The sequence below is a fragment of the Ornithorhynchus anatinus genome, chromosome 18 (genome assembly GCF_004115215.2).
Source record: "Ornithorhynchus anatinus isolate Pmale09 chromosome 18, mOrnAna1.pri.v4, whole genome shotgun sequence".
NCBI lineage: Eukaryota > Metazoa > Chordata > Mammalia > Monotremata > Ornithorhynchidae > Ornithorhynchus > Ornithorhynchus anatinus.
In genome coordinates this window covers 42929964-42950634 of record NC_041745.1, presented here as the reverse complement: position 1 = coordinate 42950634, position 20671 = coordinate 42929964, and the positions used below count along the sequence as shown (strand labels likewise).

General features: G+C 55.9%; 1 protein-coding gene across 11 annotated transcripts in view; it reads left to right on the top strand.

Moving 5' to 3' along the window:
- Window positions 1-20671, top strand: part of PATJ (PATJ crumbs cell polarity complex component) — a 224080-nt gene that overhangs the window by 46283 nt on the left and 157126 nt on the right. For 10 of the 11 annotated variants that reach the window (XM_029083120.2, XM_039914706.1, XM_029083123.2 and 7 more), the window contains 2 exons: window positions 2651-2814; window positions 7604-7735. In XM_029083120.2, coding sequence (XP_028938953.1) covers window positions 2651-2814; window positions 7604-7735 — 296 coding nt within the window. The remainder of the gene's footprint in view (window positions 1-2650; window positions 2815-7603; window positions 7736-20671) is intronic. The other variant, XM_029083113.2, reaches the window with a different exon arrangement.

The window sequence follows — 20671 nt, the reverse complement described above, 5'->3', positions numbered from 1 at the left end:
TTGGTCCGCCCTCCCATTGGGCTCGTAAGTTACCCGAAGGCGGGGAACGCAGGCAAGCGTCTGTCTCGCCCCCTTCGTAATAATAATGATAACGGTGGCGTTCGTTAAGCGCCGACTACGTTCCGGGCACCGTACTAAGCGCCGGGGCGGATACAGGCAAATCGGGTCGGGCGCAGTCTCTGTCCCACTTGGGGCTCACTGTCTCAATCCCCGTTATACAGATGAGGGAACTGAGGTACGGAGAAGTGAAGCGACTGGCCCAGGGTCACACCGCAGACAGGCGGTGGAGCCGGGATTAGAACCCCTGACCCTCCGACTCCCAGGCCCGGGCTCTATCCACTGGGCCACGCTGCTTCTCACCTGTCCCAAGCTCCGCGCTCACCGACGGGTCGACGTTTTCTTCTTTCTCTGCGGTATTCGTGAGGCGCCCACCACGGCGGCGTGGCTCAGCGGAAGGAGCACGGGCTTCGGAGTCAGAGTTCGTGGGTTCGAATCCCGGCTCGGCCGCTCGTCAGCTGTGTGACTTTGGGCCAGTCGCTTCGCTTCTCTGTGCCTCAGTTACCTCATCTGTAGAACGGGGATGAAGGCCGCGAGCCCCACGTGGGACGACCTGATTCCCCCGTGTCTACCCCAGCGCTTAGAACACACGGCGCTCGGCACGTAGCGAGCGCCTAACAGATACCGACATCGTCACGTCCCGGGCACCGAGGGGCGTATCCTTCGGCCTAAGAGTACGGCGACCAAATGGAGCCCCGTGGACTCCGGGTGAATTGCCGAGCCCTCTCTTCCCGGGACGAGGTTTATGAATGAAAGGAAATGAAAGGCTCCGTGTTTTCCAGTTGCTCAAAAATATTTAGAATTGCCGCAAGCCACTTTGAGCGAGCGGACCATCTGTGGCCGTAGAACGCATTAGGAATGGCCTCGAAGTCGTCCCTCATCTCTCAACGGTTAGGACTTATGGGACGAGAAGGTTTAACTTGTCAAAATGTTTTGCTTAATTGCCGGGGCACTATGTAAAGAAATGCGCTCCTCGACTCGAAGGGGAAATACCGCGTAGCCCCTCAGGATCCACTCGCTCGGTCGTTTTGCTCCGCTCTGAATTTTTGGAAATAACGTACACAGAATCCTGTCATTTACATTGCCGTATTCTCTTTGCTGTGTGTCGTAACAGGACATCCAGCCACCCGCCGTCCAGATAGTACTCGTCCGCTGTCCGTGAGGGAAAGGGGTTGGTGACGATGGGATTCGTTAAGCGCTTACTTTGTGCCGAGCACTGTTCTAAGCGCCGGGGTAGATGGAGTTAATCAGGCTGTCCCACGTGGGGCTCAGAGCCCTAATCCCCGTTTTCCGGATGAGGTAACCGAGGCCCAGAGAAGCGGGGTGACTTGCCCACGGTCACACGGCCGACGAGCGGCGGAGCCGGGGTTAGAACCCACGACCGCCGATTCCCAAGCCCGGGCTCTTTCCGCCGAGCCGCGCTGCCGCAGTCGGGGTCTCGAGCGCTCGCCGTTGGCCGAGCGCTGACAGAGCTCTTGGATGAGTACCGTAGGACGGAGTTGGTAGACACGTGCCCCGCCCACGACGAGGGCATCCTTAGCCATCTGTGGCCCCCAAGGTGCTCGATTTGGGCGCTCAGTCTTGCCTTTTGTGGTCATTAATAATAATAATAATAACAATCACGTTGGTATCTGTTAAGCACTCACTACGTGCAGAGCACTGTTCTAAGCGCTGGGGGAGATACGGGGTCATCGGGGAAGCAGCGTGGCTCAGTGGAACGAGCCTGGGCTTCAGAGCCGGAGGTCATGAGTTCGACTCCCGGCTCTGCCGCTTGTCAGCTGGGTGACCGTGGGCGAGTCACTTCACCGCTCTGTGCCTCAGGGACCTCATCCGTAAAATGGGGATTATCTGCGAGCCTCACGTGAGACAACCTGGTTACCCTGCGTCTACCCCAGCGCTTAGAACAGTGCTCGGCACGTAGTAAGCGCTTAACAAATAACGTTATTATTATCGGGTTGTCCCACGCGAGGCTCACGGTCTTCATCCCCATTTTACAGACGAGGTCACTGGGGCCCAGAGAAGTGAAGCGCCTCGCCCACGGTCACCCGGCTGCCGAGTGGCAGAGCCGGGATTCGAACCCACCGCCTCGGACTCCCAAGCCCGCGCTCTTTCCGCCGCGCCGCGCCGCTTCTCTGTTAGTTGTCTCAGGCCCCTAACCGGCAAAGCAGGACAACGGAAGGACTCTGCTTTTAAGGTTGAGCCATAAGGAAGTGGAGAAAGCTTTCGTTCCCCGGTGCGGCCGTCGGTTCGATCCGTTCAGTCGTATCTATCCGGCGCTTAGTGTGTGCGAAGCGCGGTGCTCCGCGCACAGTAAGCGCTCAGGAAATACCATCGAATTCCCTACTTTTCATTAAAGAACGCTACCAGATTCCCTAATTTCTGGGAATCGGACGGGCTCGTCAGCCGTTTCCCTCCCGCTGCCTTAAAATGATTTCAGCGGATTGAGGCCCCCGGTCGCTGCCGGGAGGCGAACGGGCTGTTTCCTTGGGAGGATTTCAGGTGACGGAGGGCACGTTTTCATTTGTTCCCTTTTACCCCGGGGCCCGATCGATCCCCCTTGGTCTGACCCGGAACCGTTTCCCCTTTCCCGCCCAGGTAAACGGAGTGCAGCTCTACGGAAGATCGCGTCGAGAAGCGGTTTCCTTTCTGAAAGAGGTGCCCCCGCCCTTCACTCTGGTCTGCTGTCGGCGCCTTTTCGACGACGAAGCCTTTGCGGACGAGCCAAGTACCGGCGAGGTTTCGGATCCGGAGCCAAAGGTACCGATGGAATATGCGTCGGGGCTCGCGCCGGATGATCGTTCAGGCTCTTGGCCGGAGGGACGGGAGCCGTCGGTAGAGGGGAGGGGGTCTGGGCTCTGATTTTCGCCCCTCCTCCCTCCTCTCTTCCCCTCTCAGCCTCGCTCCCAGGGGGCCGCGGCAGAACCCGTACTGGCAAGGCGCAGGGCCGAGCGGACGTCGCCGAGCGTACTGGGGCTCGGGGTTCAGGGCGGCCCTTTCTCAGCGGTTTTAGAGAGCGCGGTTATGTGCCGAGAGATCTGGTTCGCCGTCGGGGAGCGGGCGAAGTGGACGGGACCTGCTGGGGTTGCTTCTCGTCGGGCCCGTGAGCTAACCAGAGGGCAGCGCTTCCCCCCCCGGGCTTCTGCGACTGTCGCGTCTGGGGGATTTTCGTGTTCGCGAGAGGCGAAAGAACTTCGAGGAGGCTGCTCAGCTCGCCCTCCTCGTCGGCAATCTCGTCTGGCTCGCCGCCGACCGCTCGCCCACGCCCTGCTTCTGGCCTGGAGCGCCCTCCCTCCTCGTATAATAATGATACCGGTGGTATTTAAGCGCTGCGTGCCAGGCACTGGGGTAATAATAATAATAATGTTGGTATTTGTTAAGCGCTTGAGCACCGTTCTAAGCGCCGGGGGGAGATACGGGGTCATCGGGTCGTCCCCCGTGAGGCTCACGGTCTTCATCCCCGTTTTCCAGATGAGGTAACCGAGGCCCAGGGAAGTGAAGCGGCTCGCCCACGGTCACCCGGCTGACAAGTGGCGGAGCCGGGAATCGAACCCACGACCTCCGACTCCCGGGCCCGGGCTCTTGCCGCTGAGCCACACTGCTTCTCGATAATACCCTTAAGAACAATGTTGGTATCCGTTAAGCGCTCACTACGTGCAGAGCACCGTTCTAAGCGCCGGGGTGGATACAGGGTCATCGGGTCGTCCCACGGGAGGCTCGCGGTTAATCCCCGTTTTCCAGATGAGGGAACCGAGGCCCAGAGAAGTGAAGCGACTCGCCCACGGTCACCCAGCTGACGGGCGGCAGAGCCGGGAATCGAACCCACCACCTCCGACTCCCGGGCCCGGGCTCTTTCCGCTGAGCCGCGCTGCTTCCAGACAGATAAATGTCCTCCCCCACTTCAAAGCCCTGTTGAAGGCCCATCTCCTCCGAGAAGCCTTCCCTGACTGCGCCGTCCTCTCCTCCCGCTCCCGTCTGCGTCGCCCTGACCTGTTCCTTGGCTCATCCTCCCTCCCGACCCACAGCACATACGTACATATCCGTCGTCTGTTTATCTGTGAATATTAACGTCCATTTCCCCTTCTAGACCGTGAGCTCGTTGCGGGCGGGAGCGTGTCTCTTTTTCATATCGTACTCTCCCGAGCGCTTAACGCGGAGCTTTGCACACAGTCGGCGCCCAAGTAAATACGAGCGATGAGTCGGGGGTGTCGACTGAGTGGCCCCGGTTGGCCGAGACCACGGGGGTTTGGGAAGATACTGGAGAAGCAGCGCGGCTCAGTGGAAAGAGCCCGGGCTTGGGAGTCAGAAGTCATGAGTTCGAATCCCGGCCCTGCCACTCGTCAGCCGTGTGACCGTGGGCGAGTCACTTCTCTGTGCCTCAGTGACCTCATCTGTAAATCGGGGATCGACCGTGAGCCTCACGCGGGACGACCCGATGGCCCCGTATCTCCCCCCGGCGCTTAGAACGGTGCTCGGCACATAGGAGGCGCTTGACGAACACCAACGTTATCGTTATCGTTGGACGTAATCCCTGCTCGTGAGAGGCCTCGTCGGCTCGTACAGGGGCGGTTTTCTTCATCGTCGTCGTCATCGGTGCTTTTTATTGAGCGCCGCTTACTGTACTAAGCGCCCCGGGGAGTAGAGTACAGCGGAGGCAGGAAACCGCGTTCCCCGCGCTCCTCTAATGGCCGCCGCGACTCTTCCCGTAATGAAGCGGCGGCGGCGGTTTTCCTCCGGCGGTTGCTTAAAAAAAAAAAAAAAAAAAAAAGGCTTTAGTCTAACGTTGCAAATTATGTAAATCGCCAACCGAACCGAGCTCGTACCCACCATTCATCACTCTTCGGGGTAAGAGGCGAACGAGAACTTTGAATTATGTCAAGTTTCAGCCTAGCTCCCATTAGTTGATTGCTTCGCAACCTTGCGAAATCGGGTTTCGTCGTAGGAGAGGAGACTCGGACTTCCCATCTTTTCATTCGGCGGTATTTATGGAGCGCTCACCCTGCGCGGAGCACTGTCCTAGGCGCTTGGAAAGTACAATTCGGCAGCAGAAAGAGACAATCCCTACCCGACGACGGGCCCCCGGTCTAGAAGAGCATCAGACCCGGCTTCGGGTTTAGCATTTTTAAAGACTCCGACGCCTTCAGGCCTGTAATGGCTTGGAGTGGCTTTCCGGTGTGGCGGACTCGATTAGTCCCTTTTTATATTGTTTGTCAAACGGCCAAAACCCATGGATTATGCAGTGGGGGTGGAAGATGCTTATGCCCGGAGCACGTTTTCCAACCGGTTGGATCTTCGTTGCAAACGTCCCTTTTCCTCCAGTGGATGAGCTTTGAAACGAAGAGCTCCTCAAGAGGCAGCGTGGCCTAGTAGAGAGAGAGCCCGGGCCGGGGAGTCGGAGGATCTGGATTCTAATCCGGCTCTGCTGGGCGATCTTAGGCACGTCGCTTAACTTCTCCGACCCTCAGTTCCCTCATCTGTAAAATGGGGATTCCGCACCCGTTCTCTTTCCGGTTTACACCGCGAACCCCACGTGGGACCCGGTTATCTTGCATCTGCCCCAGCGCTCAGTACAGAGCTTGGCACAGGGTAAGCTCTTAACGGCTATCCGCGCTGCGATTATGAAAGCGAAATCCGGGTAAGAGGTGATGAGGATTTCGCCTTTTCCCGGGACAACTCTGGCCGGCCCTAGTTTCAGCCCCTGGGCCGGGGGAGGTTCACTCCCAAGGCTGTGGATTTAAGTTTGCTTAATTGCGTGGGAGACGGTGCTCAGGATGCCTGTGAGAGGCCGGTAACCCAAGCGCCGTAAGTTTTCTGAAATCAGGCTTTCCTTTCTTGAAGAGCAGCGCTAAACTCTACGCTAGATTGAGGGGAAACAGGTCAGACGCAGCCCCTGTTCCACACGGGGGTTCACCGTCCGAGAGGCGGGGAGAATCAATCGCTCCGTCGTGCCCGTTCTGCACCCGCGGCAACCGAGGCCCGGAATGGTTGAGTGACTTACCCGAGGGCACAGGGCGGGGCCGGGGTGGAGGCGAGAACAGAACCCAGGTCCTGGTTGAAGAGAGGCAACGGGTGTCTCTGAACTGCAGTTTTTCACCGTGGTCCACCCTCACCCCCTCAATTGAGACTCTTCTTCGGCCTTAAAAGAAACCAACTCTTCTCCTCTTAACGGGTCTCAGCCGCCAGCATATGGCATTAAAAAGAAAACAGAACAACCGCACCCAGGGATGCAGGAGAGATGAAAAACCGACTTCCCGGCCGTCCGGTCCGTGTCTTCATTTTTTCTCGACTTCAGTCGCCAACTATAAATTCGGGTGCACGTAATTATGTACCGGTCAACGGTTATGCTGTTTAAGTGTTTACCACGTGCCGGACGCTGTACCAGATGCTGGGGCGGATGCGAGCGGATCGGGTTGGACGCAGTCCCCGCGTCACGCGGGGCCCACGGTTGCCCGCCCCGTTTTCCCGGCGAGATAACCGAGGCCCAGAGAAGTGAAGGGACCTGCCCGGGGTCACCCAGCAGACAAGTGGCGGAACCTGGATTAGAACCCGTGACCTTCTGACTCCCAGGCCCGGGCTCTAGCCACTAGGCCATGCGCATACTAATATTTTATGCCCTTCTTACCCGGGGTGGCATGTAAAACATTGACTGAGATGCTTATTTTTCCTTTTATGCTTCTAACGGGATGGCCGAACTCATTATGGTATAAGAGGTCGGTGGTATTTTGATTTGCACAAGTGCTCAGCATAAGAGAAGTGCTGATATATATATGGCATTTATGTATATAATAATTGTGTTATTTAAGTGCTTATTATATGCCGGGTACTGGACTAAGCGCTGGGGTAGATACAAGATAATTGGGTCGGACACAGTCCCTGTCCCACGTGGGGCTCACAGTCTTAATTCTTAATTAATTCTTAATTAATTCTGAAGTCTTCACTGTGGCTCGGTGAAAAGAGCCCGGGCTTGGGAGTCCGAGGTCATGAGCTCGAATCCCAGCTCCGCCACTTGTCAGCCGGGTGACTGTGGGCAAGTCACTTCCCTGCTCTGTGCCTCAGTTACCTCATCTGCAAAATGGGGATGAAGTCTGTGAGCCTCACACGAGACAACCTGATGACCCTGTATCTCCCCCAGCGCTTAGAACGGTGCTGCACGTGGTGAGCGCTTAACAGATACCAACATTATTATCGATTCCCATCTTACAGACAAGGAGAGCGAGGCACGGAGAAGGCAGCGACTTGCCCACGATCTCACTCAGCAGGCAAGTGGCGGAGCTGGGATTAGACCCCGAGTCCTTCCGACTCCCAGGCTCTTTCCACTAGGCCGTGCTGCTTCTCCTCTCTCCGTATAATTCGAGGACTGAAACGTCCGTATTTCGGGGCTTGGGTTTTCATGTAACGTTGGGCCTACGGATTCTCTTAACCTTTCACCGAGCGTGACGAAAAGTTCTGCCCTGTTACGTCGAAACCTAGAAGCGCGAATAGAGGAGCGGTGGCTCTTCAGAAGGAACAGAAATGTCCGCGGGTAAAGACGTTCTCTTTTACGTTCCAGCAGGACCCCAGGGTCGAGGATCACGTCGAAGATGATGAAGATGGAGAGTTGGCCCTCTGGTCGCCCGAAGTGAAGGTCATCGAACTCGTCAAAGATCCCAAGGGCTTAGGATTCAGCATTTTGGACTATCAGGTGGGACCGACACGTAAAGAGCTCTCGCAGCGGCGCTCTGCCGCCGTTCCCCGGGCTGATCCCGACAGCCGGTACCTCTGCCGAGAACACCGTTTTGGCGGCTGGCGTCTCAGGCGGGGAGCGGAACGGCTCGGGGGGTTGACGTACTCCCTCTTAAATTTTAGTCTGGATCGAAGGGTGTTCTTCGATACTTCCAGAAGGATTTCCCCAGAATATCCGGGGGCCAGTTGTTGATAGACGCATTCAGCGTGCAAGGGAAAGGTGCCCCGCTGAAGTCTTCATTTCTGTCCTATTTCTCGCTAGACCCACACCTGTCCCGAAGAGCGGCGATTAAAGCAATTAGGGGAAGAGCGAGCTCCCCAAATTCCCTGAGACGGGACCTTGTTTTAAATGGGCTTTCCATCTTTTTGGGAAAAGCTTCGCGTCGCGTCATCCTGTAAAATGGGGATCAAGACCGTGCGCCTCACGGGGGACAACCTGGTTACCCTGTATCTACCCCAGCGCTTTGAACAGCGCTCTGCTCGTAGTAAGCGCTAAAAAACACCGACATTATTATCCTCCGGTCCTCGCCCAAGTGCTTAGTACAGCGCGCCACGCGCAAGAGTTGCCCGGTCTGGTCCGGTCCGATGCCGTCGGGTCGTTCCCCGACACGGCCGCATCTCTCCCCGGAGGCCCCGCTCTCCATCTGCCATCGTTCCGGTTAGTGGATCCGCGGAGTTTTTTTGGGTCAAAATCCGGAAACGATTTACCGTCGCCGTCTTCCGCGCGGTCACCTCGAGTCTCCGCCCTGGACCCTCTCCCGTGCCGCCGCCGCCCGGCGCGGGGGAGTTGGGACGGGTAGCCGTTTGGCCCGCCCCTCGCTAGCCACAGCCCGAGCCGGGAGTGGCACGGACGGGCCTCTGCGTGACTCTCCGGCCCGTAGCCGAGACTGGCGGAGGGCTGGAAACTCTCCGGGTGCCATCCTGAGAGGGGAGGTTGCTCGGTAAATACTGTCAGTTGACTGTGGTGATTCCTATTTCTTCAGCCTGGGATACGGAGGCGGGGAATGCGTCTGTTTATTTTTGGATTATGATAATAACGTTGGTATCCGTTGCGCGCTCACTGTGTGCCGAGCACCGTTCTAAGCGCTGGGGTAGACACGGGGGAATCAGGTTGTCCCGCGTGGGGCTCAGATTACAGTCTCCCAAGCGCTCAGGACAGTGCCGCACACGGTAGGAGTTCAGTAAATACAACGCAAGGGCGATGGAGCTGTGGTATTTAAGCGCTTACTGTGCGCCGCACGCTCTACTAAGCACTCTGGTGGATGCAGGCGAATCAGCTCGGACGCAGTCTCTGTCCCGAGTGGAGCTCACGGTTCAAGTAAGGGAAGAAGGTGGTATCTGTTAAGCGCTTACTATGTGCCGGGCGCCGTCCTCAGCACTGGGGGAGATACGGGGTCATCGGGGGGGGGGGTCCCGCGTGGGGCTCACAGTCTCCATCCCCATCTTCCAGCTGAGGGAACCGAGGCCCAGAGAAGCGAAGTGCCTGGCCCAGAGTCACACAGCCGACAGGCGGCGGAGCCGGGATTAGAACCCACGACCTCTGACTCCCGAGCCCGGGCTCCCGCTGCTTCTCCGTGTCCTTCAGTGTAGAGGCTGGGTATCCATCGGTACGTAGGGACTAGAGATGACGGCTGGGGTGCGTAGAGCCGATCCTTCCCCAAGTGATCGCTCTCACCTCCTCTGTCTGTTGCGTCGGCAGTTATCTTACGAGCGTTCGCTGCCGCCGTTTCAGCCCGGCGGTCGGTGGGGGTGTTCTCCGATGACAAGCCCAAACCTTGGGGCAGAAATCTGCCCCTGGGATATCCCCCCCTCCCCCCCCCCCCCCGCCCCGTCCTCCTCACGAAGGAAATATACCAGTTCATCCAGTCGTATTTATCGAGCGCTTACCGTGTGCAGAGCACTCTACTGAGCGCCTGGGATGTACAATTTGGCACCAGATAGAGACCATCCCTGCCCGGCAGCGGGCTCGCGGTCCAAAAAGGGGGAGGCAGACGGCAAAGGGGGGGGGGGGGGAGGGTGCATCCCGGCAGACCGGCCCCCCCGACCGAAGAAAGACCGGTCTGGTGGATGTAGAGTGGGCCTGGGTTCTAATCCCGGCCCCGCCACTTGTCAGCCGTGTGACTTTGGGCAGGTCGCGTCACTTGCCGTGGCGCAGTGGAAAGAGCCCGGGCTTAGGAGTCAGAGGTCGTGGCTTCTAATCCCGCCTCCACCACCTGTCAGCTGTGTGGCTTCGGGCAAGTCGGCTTCACTTCTGGGTGCCTCGGTTCCCTCGTCTGGAAGATGGGGATGAAGACCGTGAGCCTCACGTGGGACGACCCGATGACCCTGTATCTACCCCGGCGCTTAGAACAACGCCCTGCACGTAGTAAGCGCTTAACAAATACCAACGTCGTTATTAGTATTATTATTACTTCCCTGGGCCTCAGTTCCCTCATCTGCAAAATGGAGATGAAGACCGTGAGCCCCACGTTGGGACGGGGCCCGTGTCCAACCTGATCAGTTTGTATCTACCCCAGTGCTTGGAAGTTGCTGAGAACAGTGCTTTGCGCGCAGTAAGCGCTCAGTAAGTACGACTGAGTGAATGAGCCTGATTAACTTTTATCTACTCCAGACACGGTCGTCATGTGACGAATACCATAATATCATAATAATATAATCATACCAAATACTCGCTTCTATCCATTGCCACTGTTCTCGTCCGTCCGTCTCCCCCCGATTAGACCGTAAGCCCGTCGAAGGGCGGGGACCGTCTCGCTCTCCGTTACCGATTTGTCCGTTCCAAGCGCTCAGTCCAGTGCTCTGCGCACAGTAAGCGCTCGATAAATACTATCGAATGAATTGAATCAGTGAAATACCTTAAAGAGAAATAATAACAACGATAGTGGTATTTGAGTGCTTACTCTGTGTCGAACACTGTTCTAAGAGCGGGGGAAGACGCGAGATAGTCAAGTCAGACTTGGTCCCTGTCTCACACAGGGCCCAGGGAGACAGAAATAAAAATAGACGGAGAGAATATCTATTCAGAACTGCGAGGAGGGGATAGATAAGCTCAGATAAGCGCGGAACTGGGATTAGAGACCCGATCTCCGATTCCCAGGCCCTCGCAGACCGCACCGCTTCTCGATAGGGCCGGACCAGATGACCGAGAGTCTTAATAAAATAATAATAATCGCGGCGGTGTTCGTTAAGCGCCCACTTGCTGTGTCGAGCACTGTTCTAAGCGCTGGGGGAGATACAAGCTAATCGGGTTGGGCACGGTCCCAGATGGGGCTCCAGTCTTAATCCCCGTTTTCCAGAGGAGGGAACTGAGGCCCAGAGAAGCGAAGTGACTCCCCAAGGTCCCGCGGGAGACAAGCGGCGGAGCCCAGGATTAGAACCCAGGCCTGCCGATTCCCAGCCCGGGCTCTAGCCTTTGAAGCCGACGGTGGGATTGGTCTCGCGTGAGACCGGACTCTCTTCTTGATTCTATTCATTGCCACTGTTCTCGTCCGTCCGTCTCCCCCCGATTAGACCGTAAGCCCGTCGAAGGGCGGGGACCGTCTCTCTCTCCGTTACCGATTTGTCCGTTCCAAGCGCTCAGTCCAGTGCTCTGCGCACAGTAAGCGCTCGATAAATACTATCGAATGAGTGAACGAATGAACGCGAGCTCGTCCCTAGACTGTCAGCTCACTGTGGGCGGGATCGTGTCTGCTTATTGTCTGTGTTACTCTCCCAAGCGCTCTGGTACAGTGCCCTGCACGCAGTGAGCGTCAGTAAATGCGGTCGAACGAACGAGCAGTGCTTGACACGCAGTAGGCGCTTAAGAAAATGCCATTTGAGCCGCGGTGGCCTGATGAGAAAGCGTTTTCCCCGAGCTCCCGCCCCACGGAGGCCCAGTTCTCCAACAGTCTTCTGGCCGTTGGAGCTCGCGCCGGAGGAGAGAGGCAACGTGGCGGAATTGGACAGAGCCCGGGTCTGGGAGTCAGGAGGTCATGGGTTCTAATCCCGTCTCTGCCGCTTCTCTGCTGTGGCACCTTGGGCAAGTCACTTCACTGCTCTGGGCCTCCTCTGTAAAATGGGGATCGAGACTGTGAGCTCCATGTGGGACAGGGATTGGGTCCAACCGGCTTACCTGGTGTCTACCCCAGTGCTTAGTACAGTGCCTGGCACATAGTGAGCGCTTAACCAATACCACCGTAGTCGTTACTGCCCATTGGTGGGCAGGGATTGTCTCTCTCTGTTGCTGTTTTGTACTTTCCAAGCGCTTAGTACAGTGCTCTGCACATGGTGAGCGCTCAATAAAGACGATTGAACGTATGAATGAATGATTATTATTATTATTGTTATTATTATTATTAATTGGGAGCATTCTCCCCTGGGGGAGAGCTTCCCCCCCCCAACGATTTCCAATTAGCAAACTTAACTCTTGTCCGCAAACGCTCAGAATTCGCTCGCGATTCTCTTTATGTTTTAATGGTATCTGTTAAGAGCTTACTACGTGCCAGACACCGTTCTAAGCGCTGGGGTGGAGGCCAGCTAATCAGATGGGGGACGGTCCCCGGACCACGTGGGGCTCCCACTCTTAATGCCCATTTTACAGATGAGGAGATTGAGGCCCGGAGCCGCTGAACGACCAGAACCCGGGTCCTTCTGATTCCCAGGCCCGTGCTCGATCGACTAAGCGCCGCGAGGCCGTCGTCGGGCAGGGACGGTCTCTGTCTGTTGCCGAATTGTCCATCCCAAGCGCTCAGTACGGCGTTCTGCACACAGTAAGCGCTCACTAAATACGACTGGCTGAGTGAATGCTTTTCTAAGCAGAACGAGTGGAAAAGAGGGAGGAGATTTTTTCGATTCACCCTTCCCCTGCTAGAACCGGCTTCTGCGTGGAACGGGATTCCTCTGCGGTGACGTGGTTGAGATTTCTCTGTGTCTCTCTACCCGATTCGCACTCAGCTCCCCAGTTGTGGGGAAAGATTAGGGGAACTCGAATCCCCGAACATCTCAGGGAAGAGCGTTTTTAATGCAGTTTCGGGGCCGGGAGAAGCCCTGATGGACCGAATGCTTTTAAGGGTTTTACCAGTCAGTGTGATATTTTTAGACCTCTATGCTTGATTATTATAGGGAATTAAAACTGTTGGCGAGGACTCTCTTCGCTATAACATTCATATTTTAATACTTTAGTGCCGCCTATACCCTGTGTGGTTTAATAAAGCCAAATGTACTCTATCAAAGGACGTAAAATGCTAAGTGATGTAAAAATCAATTCTTTTTTTTAATACAATAAGACATGAATTGGGAACAGATTAAAAGACAGATACTTAGGGCATTATGCAGGAACATTAAATTCCATATTTGGCCAATGCGATTTAACTCGACTGCGAATAAATCCCGGGTTAGTCATTTTCGCTGACAAGGATACCGCTGCAGAGCCGGCGTCACCTCCCAGGCACCTGAACGCCTCTGCGGAGCAAATCCTCCACTTCTTCCCCAACTCTTGGGGGGCAAAAGCGTCTTTCCACCCCTCCGAGACGGGGTACGGAGGAGAGCTCCCTCCTCCCCCCGCACCCCGACCCCCAAGTCTCCGAGGGAAAGAGAATCGCTCCCCGATCAGCGGACGCCCAGGTCGCTCCGATTCTTCCTTTCCGGTCTGGGCCCCCGGTCAATCAGTGGTATTCGTTGAGCACCTACTCCCTGCGGAGCGCTCCTCTAATAAGAACAACTGTCGTGTTTAAGCGCCTGCTACGCGCCGGGCACTGTCCTGAGCGAGGTAATTCGGTCGGACGCGGTCCCTGTCCCCCTCGGGGGCTCACGGCCTTCGTCCCCGTTGTACAGATGAGGTCACCGGGGCCCAGAGAAGGGAAGTGACTTGCCCAAGGTCACCCGGCGGACATGGGGAAGCGCCGGGATTAGGACCCGGCTCCTTGTGATTCCCGGGCCCGGGTCTAGCCACAGTCCCCGCGGCTGCTTCTCTGTGCTTGGGAGAGTGCAGTAGCACGATGATGATAGTAACGGCGTTTAAGGGTTTGCTATGTGCTGCGGTCCACACTGAGCGATAGGAGAGAAGGTGGAACCTCCCCTTTCCCCACTTTGGAAGCATGATTTAAGTCACGCCTCCTCCAAGAGGCCTTCCCCGGTTAAGCCCTCTTTTCCCCGCTTCCCTCCCCCTTCTCCGTCACCTGTGCATTTTGGACCCGCGACCTCTGGACGGTGGATATTTGCCCCAGCCTCGACCCCGTAGCTCTTATGACGTACGTATCTTCAAATTGTAACTTTATAAATCTCTCATTTCCGGGAATGCCCGTCTCCCGCGGGGAGCGAGCCGGCCAACTCTGTTGTATCGTCCTCTCCCAAGCGCTTAGTTCAGTGTTCTGCACATAGAAGGTGCTCAGTACATACCACTGAGCGCTTAATTGCCCGTCACCTAGTAAGGGCTCCGTAGATTCGTTCAGTTCACTCAGTCGTGCTCCCTGAGCGCTCAACTGTAACGCGGAGCAGTGCTCCGTAGATTCACTCAGTTCACTCAGTCGTTATTTATTGAGCACTTAGTCTGTGCTGAGCACCGTACTAAACGCTTGGGTGAGTACAGAATAATAATAAGCAGACACCTTCCCTGCCCATAACGAGCTTACGGTCTAGACCCCGTCGATCAACTGATCGAGAAAACGTTAGAGAGAGATTGAGTCCTCCTCTCCCCGGGTAGTTGCATAAACTCTCTAATACTCAAAACAGCCAACACCTTCAGCTACACGCTGTCCTGGGGGCCCTCCCGGGGCTCTGCAGAAGCCATGGGACGTGGCCCGCGGCCAACCCGATTATCCTGGAGAAGCAGCGCGGGTCAGTGGAAAGAGCACGGGCTGGGGAGTCAGAGGTCATGGGTTCGAATCCCGGATCCGCCACTCGTCAGCCGCGAGATTTTGGGCAGGTCGCCTCTCTGGGCCTCAGTTCCTGCATCTGGGAAATGGGGATTAAGACTCTGAGTCTCACCTGGGACAACCTGATCACCTTGTATCCCCCCCCCCCCCCCCCCCAGAGCTTAGAACAGTGCTTTGCACATGGTAAGCGCTTCACAAATGCCATCATTATAGAGAAACAGTGTGTTCAGTGGAAAGAGCCCAGGCTTGGGAGTCAGAGGTCGTGGGTTCTAATCCCAACTCCACCGCTTGCCGGCTGTATGACTTTGGGCGAGTCACTTAATGTCTCTGTGCCTCATTTGCCTCACCCGTACAATGGGGATTGAGACTGTGAGCCCCGCGTGGGACAACCTGATCACCTTGTATCCCCCCCCCCCCAGGGCTTAGAACGGTGCTCTGCACATAGTAAGCGCTTAACAAATACCAACATTATTATTATTACTTAGCACAGTGCTTCTCACAAAGTAAGGGCTTAACAAATACTGCTAAAAAAGAAGATAGATTAGGGAGAGGGGAAATAGTAGAGTATATGACTATAATAATAATGATGATGGTATCTGTTAAGCGCCTGCTATGTGCAAAGCACTGTTCCAAGCGCTGAGGAGGGTACTAGGTGAGGAGGTCGTCCCACTTGGGGCTCCCAGTCTTAATGCCCATTTCCCAGATGCGGTCACTGAGGCACCGAGAAGTGAAATGACTCGCCCCAAGTCGCACAGCTGACAGGCGGCGGAGTGGGATATGAACCCGTGACTTCTCGGTCCCAAGCCCGGGCTCCTTCCACTGAGCCGCGCTGCTTCTCATGCCCTCTTGACAGAGAAGCAGCGCGGCTCAGTGGAAGGAGCCCGGGCTTCGGAGTCAGAGGTCACGGGTTCGACTCCCGGCTCTGCCGCCTGTCAGCTGGGTGACTGTGGGCGAGTCACTTCACTTCTCTGTGCCTCAGTTTACCTCACCTGTAAAATGGGGCTTAACTGTGAGCTTCATGCGGGACGACCCGATTGCCTGCTTAGAACAGTGCTCCGCACGTAGTAAGCGCTTAACAAATACCAACGCTATTATTATTATCATTATGATATTTAAGCACTGCGAGGCCGGGGCGATTATCAAAGAGCCCAGGTGAAAACACGGGGCCAGAATTGACCCTCTTCAGGGACCTTCCTGGGGCTTCCGGGGAAAAGTCGAGCGGAGCCCCCCGGAAGTCATTCGAAGACTGTGACCCGCCGGAAAGTCCCTGGCACAAAATGAACCAGAACTTTGGCCTTGCCTCCCGTCGGTGGACTCCGCCAGACTTTCCGGTAATATCAGTTACCTCACCCGCAGCCCATTAGATCCCGAAACTCCAAGATCTGTTTCTATGAAGGGCGATTCTCCGCCCTCCAGGCCCCGTTCCTGAAGACCGTATTTGTTTTGGAAAGAGAATTTTCTCCCTCTGCCTCCTTCGTCTACGTGCGGAGTTGGGCCGTCTTAACTGTCAAATCAATTTCAGATACCGCCGATGGCTCGACTGGTGCCTGTCACATTTTGGAGCAGCGCTCGGTCTTCTCTGCATCTAAAATCCAGAAGGAGAAAAAAGCCGTATCTTAAAATACCCACCGTGTTGTGCAGAGCACGTTTTCACTGTTTGTCAGGAGTGGAGAAATGTCATCGGCTCCTGACATTCGGATGACAGGGTAGTGCAATTTAGAGTTTGGTGTAGGGCGGGATAATCGATTGCCGTTAATAATCGCCTGCTGTGAGTAATTAGGCGGTAAATCCAGGAGAGGGAAAATAGTTTTTTGCGAGGTTGGGCAGGGGTTTTATCCAAAACCGGAGAAGAGGCCACGTCCGTCTTGCGAGAGGACATCCGTTCCGCCTTTCGCTCTTTTCTCCGAATGGTCTTCCAGATGCGTCTTCGGCTCGCGGAGCGAAATGCTCGGTTTCCCCCCAGATAATCTCCCCCCCCGCCCCCCCCCCCCCCCCGGAAGGTTCCGCGGCTCGTATTTGAGCGGGGGCCGGATACCGCATCGGTCTTCACGTCAGAACCTCCTCTCTGCCCCGTCGTCGGTATTAATAACCGCGGTGTTTCTTCAGCGTCTACCGTGCGGCCGGCCCTACCGATCGCCAGGGCGAGACGTGGGGCTCAGAGGTTGGAAGGAGCACAGGTATCGAATCCCCGTATTACGGATGAGGTAACTGAGGCACGGGGCGGTCAAACGACTGTCCCGAGGTCGCCCGGCAGACAAGAGGCAGAGCTGGGATTAGAACCCAGACCCTCCGACTGCCGGGCCCGGGCCCTCTCCATCAGGCCACCGTATTTCTCTGCCCCCGGGACACCTTCGACGCAATCCTTTCTCCGTCTGAGGTTAATCCCGTTTCCCGGAAGCCACAATTCTCCGGTGGAGTTCTGAGTTACCTGCCCGAGGTCCTTCCGGACTTTTCCGATCACTCCTCTCCTCCGGGAGATAAATATCCTCCGTGGAGAGATCCACCCCGGTAATGTGCAAGAGATCATGTATGCGATCTCGTAAATCACCTCGGCCAGCGACACGGTGCTAAAAGGGAGGCTGAAGAACTCGGGTCTCCCTAATGGAGTTTTTCACATCCATAATTTAGAGCCCTCCTCTGATAGCTTGAGCTGCCGAAGTCCGGAAGAGCTCTCAGATCTGCCGAAAACTCTTCTTCCTGAAATGATCCTTTCTGATCGCCCCGCGCGTGTCTCGAGGATCCAAACGTACGCGCCATTGGATTCCCCCGGGGATTAGCCCGTTCCCTAAGATTCCCGAATTCGAAGCCCCTTCGGGTTCTGCCGCTGGCTCCGCGTTCAGCTTATCAAAGGGTAGAAGGGCAAAGCCAAGCGATGCAGTAAGAAAGTCCTTAGAGTGTAATTGGGTCGTATTTATTGAGCGCTTACTGCGCGGTGAGCGTATGTGTTACGGGGGGAAGCGGCCCGGCCTAGTGGGTGGAGGCCGGGCCCGGGAGTCAGAAGGGCCTGGGTTCTAGCCCGGCTCGGCCGCTCGTCTGCTGCGTGACCCCGGGCGAGTCATTTCACTTTGCTCTGCCTCGGTTACCTCATCTGTGAAATGGAGAGCCCCCCCCCCCCCCCCTTCTAGACCGAGCCCGTTGGTAGGTAGGGATGGTCTCTGTTTGTTGCCGAATTGTGCTTTCCAAGCGCTTAGTACAGTGCTCTGCACGCGGTAAGTGCTCAATAAATTGGATCGAATGAATGACCGACACGGGCTTTCCGAACGCTCAGTACAGTGCTCTGCACGCGGTAAATGCGCAGTAAATTCGATCGAATGAATGACCGACACGGGCTTTCCGAACGCTCAGTACAGTGCTCTGCACGCGGTAAATGCTCAGTAAATTCCACTGAATGAATGACCGACGTGGGCTTTCCGAGCGCTCAGTACAGTACTCTGCACATGGTAAGCGCTCAATAAATTCGATTGAATGAATGACCGACATGGGCTTTCCGAGCGCTCAGTACAGTGCTCTGCGCACGGTTAAGTGCTCAGTGAATTCGACTGACTGAATGACTGACATGGGCTTTCCGAGCGCTCAGTACAGTGCTCTGCGCCCGGCAAGTGCTCAATAAATTCGATCGAAGGAATGACTGACGTGAACTGTATCCAGCATGATTAGCTTGCATACCCCAGCACTTAGTACAGTGCCTAGCGCATAGTGAGTTCTCAACGTGTGTCCAACCCGATTTGCTCGTGTCCACCCCAAAGACTGTGAGCCCCACATGGGACAACCTGATTCCCCGTGTCTACCCCAGCGCTTAGAACAGTGCTCGGCACATAGTAAGCGCTTAACAAATACCAACGTCGTCAACATCATCATCAACGAGTACCACAGTTATTATCATTAGCAGCCGTAGCAGTGATAATCTTTTTTAAAATTTATCTTGCTTCCTCGGTTGTGAGCGGTTGAGTCTTTCTCTGATCACTTGGGGCCGGCTTGCTGAAGAATAGGCAGAACGATCAATAATAATAATAATAATAACAATGGTGGTATTTGTTAAGCGCTTACTATGTGCAGAGCACTGTTGTAAGCGCTGGGGTAGTTACAGGGTCATCAGGTTGTCCCCACGTGAGGCTCACAGTCTTCATCCCCATTTTCCAGGATGACGCGACACAAAGCTTTTACCAAAAAGATGGAAAGCCCATTTAAAGCAAGGTCCTTTCTCAGGGAATTTGGGGAGCTCGCTCTTCCCCTAATTGCTTTAATCATGCAGGTTAATTATAATGTTGGTATTTGTTAAGCGCTTCCTCTGCGCCGAGCACCGTTCTAAGCGCTGGGGGAGAGACAGGGTCATCAGGTTGTCCCACGTGGGGCTCACGGTTAATCCCCATTTTCCAGATGAGGGCACTGAGGCCCAGAAGAGTTAAGTGACTTAATAATAATAATAATAATTAAGGTACCTGTTAAGCGTTTACTATGTGCAGAGCACTGTTCTAAGCGCTGGGTAGATACAGGATAATCCGATTGTCCCCCGTGGGGCTCACGGCTTTTAATCCCCATTTTTGCATATGAGGGAACTGAGGCACAGAGAGGTTAAGGGACTTGTCCACAGTCACACAGCTGACAAGTGGCGGAGCCGGGATTGGAACCCATGACCTCGGACCCCCAAGCCCGGGCTCCTTCCACCGAGCCACGCTGCTTCGCTCTGCTCCGGCGAGGAACCCGTCGCCTCGCGTGTTTATAGAATCGACTCTTCCGAGGTCTTGTAGTAATGGCGGTGAAATCCTTGGAGAGGAAAAGTAGAGGTTGTTCTCCTGGATAGTAATTTTAAAGCAGCGTGGGCCTCGAGGAAAGAGCCCGGGCCCGGGTTCTAATCCCGGCCCTGCCACCCGTCTGCCGTGTGACCTCGGGCAAGTCACTTTGCCTCTCTGGGCCTCGCTCACAGCGAGGCGCCCCGATCACCTTGTATCCCTCCCAGCGCTTAGAACGGTGCTTTGCACGTAGTGAGCGCTTAACAAACACCGTCATTAGAGAGAAGCAGCGCGGCCCAGTGGCGAGAGCCCAGGCTTGGGAGTCAGAGGTCGTGGGTTCGAATCCCAGCTCCGCCGCTTGTCGGCTGTGTGGCTCATCTGGCTCAGTGCCCATCTGTAAAATGGGAATGAAGACCGTGAGCCCCACGTGGGACAACCTGATCACCTTGTATCCACCTCAGCGCATAGAACGGTGCTTGGCACATAGTAAGCACGTAAATACCAACGTTAACATTATTATTATGAATAATAATGGCATTTAGGTGCTCACCGTGTGGCGGGCGCTGTACCGAGCGCCGGGGTGGATACCAGCAAACGGGGTTGGACCCAGTCCCTGTCCCACGTGGGGCTCACGGGCCCAATCCCCATTTTCCGGATGAGGGAACCGAGGCCCAGTGAGAGAAGCGAAGTGATTCCGTCCACGGTCACCCGAGCGCGGCGGAGCCGGGGTTAGGACCCGCGACCTTTTGACTCCGGGGCCCGGTCTTAATGCACGGTTGCCAGCGGAGACGGGGGAGGGACGGAGCTCTCCCGCGTGAAACTTCCCTCCCGGGTTTGGAGAGGCGCCGGCTGGAGCGGGGGTGTCCCGAGTGTGCCCGCAATGCCCCGTGACGCCCCCAAAACTCCGCGTGTAGCGAGGCCCAAGGCATCGGGCCTCCGGGAACCACTTAACGAGACATCAGAGAGGCTGTGGGCATCGACTCCCGGGCCCGTTCCTTCGGATCGAAGGAGAACCTTCTTGCAGAAAGCGCGGGGGGAGGGAGCTGGGAGACTCGAAGATCTCAGGTCCGGACTGACGGCGGACTCCCGGGAATTTCTTGACCCTTCTGGACTAAGAGGGTAGGAGAGGAAAAAAATATTCCCACCTGAGGCGCGGAGAGACAGGGGAGAGGGAGCCGATAGGTGTCATCGAAAGCAAAAATGAGAATACCGTCTAAGGGAGCCCGTTTGCTTAATAACGATAGTTAAGCACTTACTGTGGGCCCAGCACCGTGCTAAGCGCAGAGCAGCGTGGCTCCTTGGAAAGAGCCCGGG